The sequence below is a fragment of the Populus euphratica genome, unplaced genomic scaffold, assembly GCF_000495115.2.
Source record: "Populus euphratica unplaced genomic scaffold, PopEup_1.0 scaffold51.1, whole genome shotgun sequence".
In the NCBI taxonomy this organism is placed as follows: Eukaryota; Viridiplantae; Streptophyta; class Magnoliopsida; order Malpighiales; family Salicaceae; genus Populus; species Populus euphratica.
Genome location: NW_011499932.1, coordinates 786,318 through 797,570, shown reverse-complemented (window position 1 = coordinate 797,570; position 11,253 = coordinate 786,318). Strand labels below are relative to the sequence as shown.

General features: G+C 33.8%; 2 protein-coding genes across 2 annotated transcripts; one reads left to right on the top strand and one right to left on the bottom strand.

Moving 5' to 3' along the window:
• Positions 1-4,503: 4,503 nt before the first annotated feature.
• LOC105136165 (DEAD-box ATP-dependent RNA helicase 56) lies at positions 4,504-10,045 on the bottom strand. The gene is made up of 12 exons (XM_011041399.1): positions 9,884-10,045; positions 9,621-9,741; positions 9,372-9,472; positions 8,593-8,765; positions 8,251-8,482; positions 8,029-8,147; positions 7,136-7,192; positions 6,492-6,676; positions 5,623-5,767; positions 5,420-5,503; positions 5,272-5,335; positions 4,504-4,853 (listed from the first exon to the last, which is right to left on the bottom strand). Exons 2-12 carry the CDS (start codon positions 9,734-9,736, stop codon positions 4,843-4,845), a joined length of 1,287 nt encoding a protein of 428 aa, XP_011039701.1. The 5' UTR covers positions 9,737-9,741; positions 9,884-10,045; the 3' UTR covers positions 4,504-4,842.
• Positions 9,989-11,149, top strand: LOC105136190 (uncharacterized). The gene is made up of 5 exons (XM_011041428.1): positions 9,989-10,019; positions 10,515-10,597; positions 10,746-10,809; positions 10,893-10,989; positions 11,056-11,149. Exons 1-5 carry the CDS (start codon positions 9,989-9,991, stop codon positions 11,147-11,149), a joined length of 369 nt encoding a protein of 122 aa, XP_011039730.1.
• The last annotated feature ends 104 nt before the right edge of the window (positions 11,150-11,253 follow it).

The following is an 11,253-nucleotide window of genomic DNA, read 5'->3' as shown; positions in this document are numbered from 1 at the left end:
GAGTTTACTGGGGAATCGTCAGTTTTGCCATCTCCAACGGCACCAAAACTCAACACATTGAAGGTCTTCGAGGCATCTCCAAAGCCAATATTAGATGTAGCAATACAAAAGATAAACAAGGTAGCTAGCAACGACTCCTGCTCAAGGAAAAAGGTTTCAGCTTATGGCTACTTGCTTTAGTTTCTCGATGTATAAAAATTATAATAGATATAGTAAAGTACAAATGATCATATGTATAGCTGAATATATTTAAAAAAAAAAAAAAACAAGTGGGAATTAATGCCTAGAGAACATCTGTAATTCGTAGCAACAGAACAGCAATTTCTCACCATTTTATAGAATCAACTTTACTGAATGTAACACTGTTACATTATCTCTCAAGAATGAATACCCAGTATACTTCTTCATGTTCTATATATAGGGATATTTTGGGCCAGTAACCAAAGATCAATCTTACTGTACGCATATTCTTTTTTTAACGGGATTTTGTTTAAGGCATGCAACCACATCGATCTTTATTACTTTTTTACTCATGACAGATATTTTCCGTTTATGTAAGGTATGCTGTGATTTTTATGATGTTTGCAAGGATTTTCAGAACCTGAGCACAGAAGGTAATAACGTTATTGCTGGGGAGATCTGCAGTGGGAAGACACTCTTCGACTCATGGCACCTTGGGTCTGTGTATCTGTGAGATCTTACACGAGAATGGATACTACTTTTAACCTAAAAGCCTAGATTATTGGGTTGCATGTTCATCTTATATATATATAATACCAGAACCCCTATTAATTCTTTTTTTTTTTGTTTAACATGGTGTAACTAGGAAACAAGATTTGAGTTTTTAATTTTAAGAGAAAAACGGTAGTAAATTTATAATTTATATGAAAAGATTGAAAATCCTTTTTGAATTATCTCATACATCATCCCTTCTTTATTGATAAATCTGTAAGAAGGTGACTAATTAAAAATTTTACCGACAAAAAAAAAAGTTAAAAAATGAATCTTGTTCCAAAGGAAAAAAAAAATCTACAGTTGTGACTTAAAAGGGATTATATAAATTTGAAATCTTTTTCTAAATCCAATTTGATTTAAAGGATAAGTTTCTCATTTATCATAAATATAGTACGATTAATATTATAAAAAAATATAGTATGATTAAATTACATAAATTTAATTAATTTTAAAGTCAATTAACTATATGAAATCATCCTAACCATCTATTAGAATCTACAGGATTAAGATTAAACTAACACAATTCATCATATTAATTATCAGTAATTTGAGGGGAGCAAAATTCAAGATGAACAGATCTTATATGCGGATTTTAATTAACTTGAACTTGATAAAGATACGAATATTATGTACAATATTTCCTAAAATGAACATGTATGACTTGAATTATATTTTTTCATCCACATAGATATTTAATTTGAAAATCTGCATGCAAAATCTTGATTGGATTTTAGTTTCCCTCCTAAGGTATCATTGTATAATTAATTCAGCATTATTATTAATTGAAGTTATAAATCCGTGAAAAGATTTTATATAAAAATTGGGTTTTTTAGGTTTTTTATAAGCTGTGATTTTAGATCAAGATATATAAGCTTGAATATAGGCTTTGTGTCTAAACTTGGTTGCTCCTAAAATAATAAGTTTTTTTGTGGAATGAGGTGTCAAAGAACTATTTTAATTTAAAAACTTAAGTTTTGAGATGAGGTCTCAAAATAAAATTTATATTTTTTTAACATATATTTTTAAGTGAAAACTTCTTAAATTTAAAATTTGTATAGGCTCGGCGCCATTTTATACTTAATTTTATATATAAAAAAATGAGAATAGTAAAATTCAAATTTGTAATCAATTGATTAACAAAACTTTAATACTATGTTAAAAAATAATCTCAAACTCAAAAATTTAAACTATTAGATAAGATTACAAGGATTGATTTATATTATTTTGTAATACAAGAAACTCATGCTTAAGTCAATCAACATATAAAAAAAATAAGAAAAATATATAAAATAAATAATATAAAATGTTTTAAAAAATAATAAGAGGAAGGAACCAATTGTTTGGGCTAGCCGAAACAACTACAAATAGCTTTTTAATATTACTTTTTATTTTTTTTGTTGCTGCGTGCGTTGCACAAGTTAAAAAGCAAATAATACCATTATTTTTTTGAATGATATATGCAACCCACTCCTAACATATATTATGATTTTTTAGGATTGAATTGAAATCATCTTATCAAGATTTTTTTAATAATATCAAAATATAATTAAAAAAAGAAAGAAGAAGCTTTCATGAGCCCTAAATAACCCTTATCTTTCTCTTTTTCCCCTCACATTTCTCTCCCCTCTCCTTCATACAAGCCTTCAATTAAATGTGCTGAGAAGAAATTATGCATGAGTTGAAAAAAAAATTGCAAGATGGGCATAAAATATCCATGCAAGGAAGGAAATAATTTAAACTAGGTTTTATTTGAAATATCCTCTCTTTTTTTTCTTGTTTCATCATACTCCCACAAAAGAGAGAGAAAAATTACAAAAAAGTCTTGATTGAAAAATTAATTTCAAAAAATTAATGGATAATGAAAAATTAATTTTAAAAAATTCTTGATTGATATATTTTATATTCTTAAAAGCTTTTAATTCCATATTTAAAAAAATTACAATATTATATACTGAGAAATTAAAGATTTAAAATTAAACATGGAGAACACCAAGATTTTTAATGAGAAGAGACCTAGACTTCGAGTATAAATCACAGCCGTGCATACACTTACTCGGCACGACATGGCACAGTTGTATGCTCAAGTTTGAAGGTTTTGCTTGGTTTTTTTTTTTTTTAGATAAATATCGAGTTCAAGTAGTTTTTTAGTTCATAGATTTTCAAAAGAAATTAAGCTGTTGAAAATCAAATAAAAAAAAAAAAGCAAATACCATGGAATAACCTCTTCAATATAAACATGGTGATATTTGATTATTTTCCCCTTTGTTCCTTCTCCAAGATATACGTCATTATACATCAAAGATTCTTAGGAAATTTCATGCCTGATTCATAAAAACAAGAGGAAAAAAAAGGGAAATTCCATTCCTTGATTTCATTGGATACATCAAGCACTAACATGTTGTAGTTTTTTTCTTTCTTTTTTCTAATTTTTTTCTTCATAAGGCGATATTTGATGTGAGTTGTGGCATCGGCCAAGAACTTGATATGTAGAACTGGAGAGAAGCTTCTAATTGAGATGAATGCACTAGCCATGGATACAATACTAAAAAAAGCTGCGTTTTGTTCGGTTTAACTAAATACACAACTCGGGTCGAGTTTCGAAAATTTTCAGTCAATTTGTCATGCCAGATTTAATAATTATGGTAGCGAAGAGGCAACTTAGAACATCACCTTGCCGAATGTGATAAATAGAATGCAAAACCATAACTTTTACAAGCAAATGAATGCAGGCCAAGAAATTCCGCTATGATACCATTGAGATATAGTAGTAGTTAAATGCAGCCATGGGAGATTTCAGTGCCCTAATTTCCAGCTTTGGAACTTGAGCGGTGATGTTCTAAATCTCACTATTGTATTTTGGATTGTTTTTACCCATACCTTCCATGTTCTTAAGAATTATAATTCTTGCACGTATATTTTAAAAATATTTTCATGTTTTTTTTTATAAAATATTTTTAATAACACATCATAACTATTCAAAGAAAAACAATGATGTCGAAGCTGCAAGCCAAAAACAATCAAGGATCCTTCAAGACAGAAACAAACAGAGGCTACCGCTTAAAAAATCAAAGGAACAAAAATGGGAGCAACTACAAATGTACTGTCTTGAAATCTTACAACGAAACCCAGAAAGGGGGATGGAAAAGCAGTTTAATCCATTGTTAATTTCTTGGAATGTATAATTATGTTTGTTTTTTAAAATATTTTTTATTTTAAAATATATCAAAACAATATTTTTTTTATTTTTTAAAAAATACGTTTAACAATTCAAAAAATAAAAAAATAATTTTTAACAAAAATAAATAAAACCTTTAGCCAAAGCTTTTTAGAAATATTTGAAATTCAGTTTTTTTTTAAACTATTTTTTATTAAAATATATAACAAAATAATATTTTTTCAAATAATTATTTTTCACAACATATCAATATAAAAATACTAAAAATTTATTACTTAAAAAAAAAACACATCCATGCAATCTAACAGGGAAGCCGAATCTGTAATAATTATTTTAAAATGGGAGTGTGGACCGTCAACGAGTTAAAAACCAAATCTTTGTTTGATAGGGCGGCATTCAAGCCACCATGGAAAACCGTATCTGGGTAGGATGAAAATACAGGGACATGTATATTCTAGAAATATTGATATGAATAAGAAAAGAACATCACTCCCTGATAGGAAGGCAGGCGCATCACCACACGCACCATGAATTTCTACTGTAAAATCAGATTCCAGAAAAACCAAGTGATGCAAGACAACAATTTCAAATTCAGGAATCATCAAGACATCCATCTATCCAGAACTGAATTCCTGCATACCTGGCGCATCTAGAACAATGATACAAGATAAAATGGCCGCCCGTAAAACTAAACTGGTTATACTGCATGTAGATACCGTTGTACCGATGTTTCATGCAACATAATAGCAAACTCTACTCAATTCTCCAATAACCAGAGCCCCGAAAGCTACAACAATTCAAAAGCTGCATACGTCATAGGGTAAGATCCAGCAATACAAGGGCATTATGCAGAGCACAGTCTGCAGAACATATAAGATAGAAAGGGGGACTCTAGCACCATCAAAATCTAAATCATGCGGATTGAATCTCCATTAAGATGGCACTGCAAATGAAAAAGGTTGAAAAGAATCAGCAAATAATGCCATCTTCCACCAAGCCATAAAAGGTTTCTATGATGAAAGCAATAAAAGTAAACACGCTGCCATGAATCTCTATTCACCCGAGGAAATTTGGGGATTTTATGTTTAAAAAAATACCGGTTGGCAAAACAAGAAATAGGAACTACATGCTGACCCCGTCCAAAAAAATATATGAACAGGAAAAAAGATTACTGGTAAGCTAGGTCACTCCTTTGCTTTTGGTTGAACATTGAAAAATTAAACAAAATCATTAGAAAAACAAATTCTTGAGTTTCTTTCGGTTGTCAAAATTCAGAATAGCAGGAAATGAAAGCGAACATAGAAAGAAACAGGGGAAGCAATGGGCCGTGTTAATAACTTCTAATAAATTGTGAAACTTACTATATGTAGAAGTATCAATTTGCTCAGGAAGCTCCTTTATATCCACCTCAAACCTCTCTTGAACCTGCAATAAGCCAACAAGAATTAGAATGGGCAAGAAATTTAAGAAAACAATACAGATTTGATGAAAAAGGATAAATAGTAAGACCTGGTTGAGAACATCAGAATCCGAAGCTGATGATACAAAAGTAATTGCAAGGCCTTTTGTGCCAAACCTGCCAGCTCTACCAACCTGCCATGGATTTGACAAGAAAGCAACAGTGAGAACAGTGTAACATTTCACCAAAGACAATACACTGGGAAAAAAAAAGCAAGCAAGCAGATTTGTTGAACAAATTCCACTGATTTTACCCTGTGCAAGTAAGTGTCAGCTGAGTCTGGCATGTCATAGTTAATGACAATGTTGACACGTTCAATATCAATACCCCTGCCAACCAAGTCAGTGGCAACAAGAATCCTTTTATGACCCTCCTTGAAACCCTTGTAGCGCATCAACCTGCAAATGGCATACATTCAGCATATAGCTTGTCCCTGATAAAGGTATACTATAACTACACTATACATGCTAAAAATCTTCCACCTGCTAGAACAGAAGTACATTGAATTATTGAAAGTAGGATGCCCTCCAACTAACTCGTTTCTAATTCAAAAACTGAAGAATGACTTTCAACTAAGTCATAAAATCAAGACCACCTTTAAAAAGAAAATATACCACCAATGGAAGGGGAGAAAAACAAGGCAAATTTCAATTCCATGTCAACCACGAAGATTCCATAAAACAATCAAATCATTACCAAAGAAATGATACAGAATACCAACCAAACACATACAGAATAATAAGTTATCTATGCGTATTCTAGATGCTCAAATGATGCACCCAAAACTATACACCCTGTGTTTGAGAAGGCAACCAATAACACTACATTTATAAATCATACTGGATAATCCCCAACAACGGTTCCGAGATGTAATTGAACACCAAAAAATGATTCAAGCAACAAAGCTGTTCCTGTCAAAACACGCCCAATCTCAAATGGCCCTAGAGCAACATTAAAACAAAGGACCAAGAAAGCAATTAGAGCAACTATCATAGTCCAGATAGTTACCAGAAGACCTAGCTAACCAAAGGCAAAGTACAGTCAGAGACAACAATGAAAGGAAATAAACTCCAAACAACTGAAACAGTGTTGCTAATAATATCAGATGAAGGATCTACATACCTTTCTTCCTGTGACATGCCAGAATGTATGCAAATGGACGGGAAATTACACTCCACGAGTAGCTTGTTCAGCTCAGCTGCTCTGCTCACACTTTTAACAAAGATAACAACCTGATTGAAGTCCAGTGCATCAAGAAGATCGTTTAACTTTCTGTTTTTCTCCAGCTCAGTCAGTTTGATGTAGTGCTGCATTTCAATTTCGATAGTCAGATAGATGCCCCAGAAACTGGTACAATAATGTTTTGTCAAGAGAGCTATGGTACAATGATGTTGTCTATGTGGAGCAACTGTCCTAAAGAAGAAAAGGGTGAACACAACTCTTAACAAAGAGCCCAGCCTGTCAGCAGTGAAAAGCCAGAATGGGTGCATTATCTTTCTTTAATACCTAAACCCTTCTCTCCATAAGGTAAGCCATCCGCTCCTCTTCCCATCTTTTTCACTCATTCTACATCTCTCCCTAGCATCTGCTCTGTCCAGCCCCTCATTCCATAGTATCCGCTCTGTCCAGCCCCTCATTCTCCTTCCTAACCTGTCTCATCTCTCTCATCACTAGCTTCCCACTCAAACCCCATCCCTAGCATTATAACCTGGAGTTGCCTTGCTCAGTTAACAATGTAAAACATCATATAAAATCTGAATGCATACCTGCACAAGACCATGGAGGGTCAACTTGGCTTCATCATCGACATAAATTTCCATCGGCTGAAAGGAACAAATATCATTGTAAATCATATTAGGAGCCTTCATGAAGCTAATGATATCCAGAAGGACATGAATGATGGATTCGCATCCCTTCAATTGTGATTCCTGTCCATCTGAAAAGTCTCCTTGCAGATACTTTTTTAGTCATATCAAGCAAGTGCCACCGCAGGTCGATACAACTCTATTAGACAACAGAAGTCACCACAGAGAATGGAGACCCCCCCACCCAATCCCATTGCATTTCCATTCCCCAGAAACCCCCAAAAATAAAAATAAAGGAGGAGCAATATCCTAACAAATCTAAAAAGACTAAAAAAAAAACACAGAGCCACACCCCTCTTAGAAAGTATCATTGTAAATCATATTAGGAGCCCTCATGAAGATAATGATATCCGGAAGGAAATGAATGATGGATTCGCATCCCCTCAATTGAGATTCCTGTCCATCTGAATAGTCTCCTTGCACATACATTTTTTAGTCATAACAAGGAAGTGCCACTGCAGCTCAATACCACCCCCTCCCCACACCCAATCCCATTGCATTCCCATTCCCCAGCAACCCCCTCCCCCCACAAAAAAAAATAAAAATAAAAGGAGCAATATCCTAACAAATGTAAAAAGACTCAAAAATAAAAATAAAAAAGTGACATAAAGCCACACCCCTCTCTGACACCTGCCCCAACAGACATCAAAACACAATTTCCAGAAGAAGTGACCATGTATTGACCTTCTAGATGGGCGACTGGATCTAAATATCTGGAAGACTCACAGTGACATCCGGCATTATTAAAAACAAAAAGCTTCTAAATTCAAGAATAACTGGTCATAGGACATTACATCTTGCATAAATTTCTTGCAAACTGGGCGGATTTCTTTGCTGAGCGTCGCAGAAAACATCATAACCTGCTTATCATGAGGCGTCATCTTGAAAATCTCCTGAACATCTCTCCTCATGTCTGCAAAAAGATCACAAGAAACATCCACAAGATTGATATCAATATCTAATCAAACATGGAGAGAGCAAGAATCTTGGGCGAAGGTTTTCGGATAAACACTTACCGAGTGATTCAAGCATTTTGTCACATTCATCAAGGATAAAATGTCTGACGTTCTTCAAAGAAAGGTCCTTATCTCTAGCAAGTGCTAGGATTCTTCCAGGTGTTCCAACAACAATATGAGGGCATTCATTTTTCAGTAGATCCTTGTGAGTTTTGATATTGACACCACCATAGAAAACAGCAACCTTGGTGTCAGGCAAGTATGTACTGAACCTCTCAAACTCGTGGCAGATCTATAAAGAAAAGAATAGCCAAAAAATGAGAGAAAACACCTTCATATATTCCAATATGGAGCAAAGGTTAAGTAATACACTGGTAAGTGAATTTTGTAACTTAAAGATACCTGGTAAGCCAACTCTCTAGTGTGACATAGAACAAGGGCAATAACTTGTCCAGAGGTAGGCTCAATTTGCTGAAGAGTAGAAAGAACAAAAACAGCAGTTTTTCCCATTCCAGATTTAGCTTGGCAGATGACATCCATCCCCAAGATGGCTTGAGGGATACACTCATGTTGCACTGATGAATTACCAAAGAAAATTGTACGGAAGGAACCCTTGGTAAGTAAAACATAACCTTTCGGATCCTTTAATTGAAAGGTTTACCATAGCAGAATACAGCTCCAAAATCAAGAGTGTGATAATTGTATATTACCTGAAAAAAAAACCACAATGACTTAGGTGGGAAAAAAAAACATCAAATAACTTCTGCAAAGCTACAAATTCAGTAAAGAAAAGTGACCAGCATTAAGATGAAAGCAAGAAAATTAAAATTCAACGCTATGCATGATTGAATTTACAAAACATGGACTTCATCCAAGGACACAGTTAAATTTATTAGACTACAGGAAAAACAAAGTCACACGAAGAGATATGCAACTTCAGAAAATAATTGAAATCTATATACTTGAAAGTTACTCCAAATCCTCCAGAAAAACATAGACAAAACAAACCTTACACAATTAGAGTTTCTGAGGTGTTGAAACCATGCGTACCACCAAAATATTTACATTTTACTTTTCAAACTTGTTGAAAATTTAACATAAACATAATTTTTTAAAAAATCTTTAAAACTAGAAAAAAATGTACATTAAACACAAAATAGAAGTACAAAGCAATAGACTACCTTCAGAAGGATGCTCAAAACCAGAGTCGACAATAGAACGAAGAAGCTCTGGCTTCAAAAGGAAATCTCTGAATCCCGAACTGTGAATCCCTACATATCCTCTACACACCCAAAAATAAAACAACCACATATGTTATTAAAACCCATAAACAAGCCAGCTCAAATACACAGACGAAAACTTTTACTACAGATCTAACAATCTCCAGAAAAATCCACAAAAAAAAGCCTTTAAACACAAAGAATACTCACTTTTTAACGGCTTCGCCGTTAACTTTAGCGCCGACGGAGTCAGGTGCTTTCTCGTCTTCTTCTTCATAATCTAGAAGCTCCTCCTCGTAAGTGTCGTTGTCTCTTGTTTCTCCCATGACTTCTATAGCAAACAAATATAGATCTCAAAGTTAGTGATAAGAAAATAAGGGTTTTTGAAAGAAAACGAAAATTGAAGTGATTAATTACGGTTTTGCAGTGAAATTGAGTAGAGAATTAGATAGAGGGAAGGAAAGAGGAAGTACCTGTGAAAGTAAAATAAATAAGAAGATTTGGGGTTTAGGGTTAGGGTTTGCTGCAAAGGAAAAAGGTTAGCAAGAAATTTAAAGAAAAGATTTTTCTTTCGAGAGATGGAAAATGAAGACCAAAGCGGAGACCTCGGCAGGAGAGAGTGATTAGGGTTCCGTGGTTCTCAGTGTCTTTATACTGTGGAGGGAGATTTTTTTCGTTGACCACAGTGACCCTGTGACTTGTAGTTAATTTCGATATAGCTTTTTTCTCGAAATTATCCTCCTTTTATAATCTTTTTACACTTGCTTTTTTTGAATAATTAATATCCTTGGGTTATATTCATGCTTTTTCTGTGCAAAAATCCTAAATATAAATCTCCAAAAATATTATATTATATTATTGAAATCAGATTTGCATAATTTGAACAAAATACAAAGCATATATCTAATCAATAATAACAAAATTCAAAGTCAAGCATGCGTTTTTCCATGAAAATGATGAAAAAAGGATACAAAGATCAAGGATATAATTACTATTAAACCCCTCAAAAAATACACAATAGCATTCATCAATTTTTTTAATATATTTATTAAAGAAGCCCAACCCATCAACAAAATCTTATTCTGTTTTTATCTCTTTGCTTAGAAGATGGGCCTAGATTTCTCATTTTATGGCACGAGGGCCCACCATCTCTTCTACCGCTAGACATTGCAGTATTTGTAGTCAAGGTTAGACCCTTCTTCCTGTTTAAAAATCAAAAGCCTTGCTTATATACCACTCTCAAGTTTCCATGATGGAATATTAGTCAGACTGTGCAGGGAAAATTTGCATAGCTTACTTTTATCGGCTGGTCTGATTATTAATGCTCGATGATAGGCTGCACCAAGCAATGGAAACTCGAAACCAAACAGTGTGATTTGTGCTGACTGTGATGGAAATGGTAAGCTAGCCCATCTTATAATTGTAGTGGAATAGAATATGTAGTTAGTGATTAATACTTTTGTTTTGACGTCCAATTACCAGGATCTTCTCTGTGCTCTCTGTGCAAAGGTAGTGGAGTGAACTCTGCTGATCTTTTCAATGGTCAATTTAAAGCTGCTGATTCATGTTGGCTTTGTGGGTAAGTAACTACTTGATCACGGGAACAATGCATGGATCACTTTCTAACTACTGAGTTAGCTTGCAGAGGCAGAAAGGAACTGTTGCGTGGGAATTACAATGGAGCTGACTTCATTGGTGGTGTCACGAGCACTTTCGATGAGCAGAATCTACGTGTTTGATACAATTGGATGGAGGTATTCATGTATATGCATGCAGTCATGTATTGAATCTGTTCTTATGGTTAAGATTAGTCCAGCATTGGCTCCTTGACTGTTTCTGTATG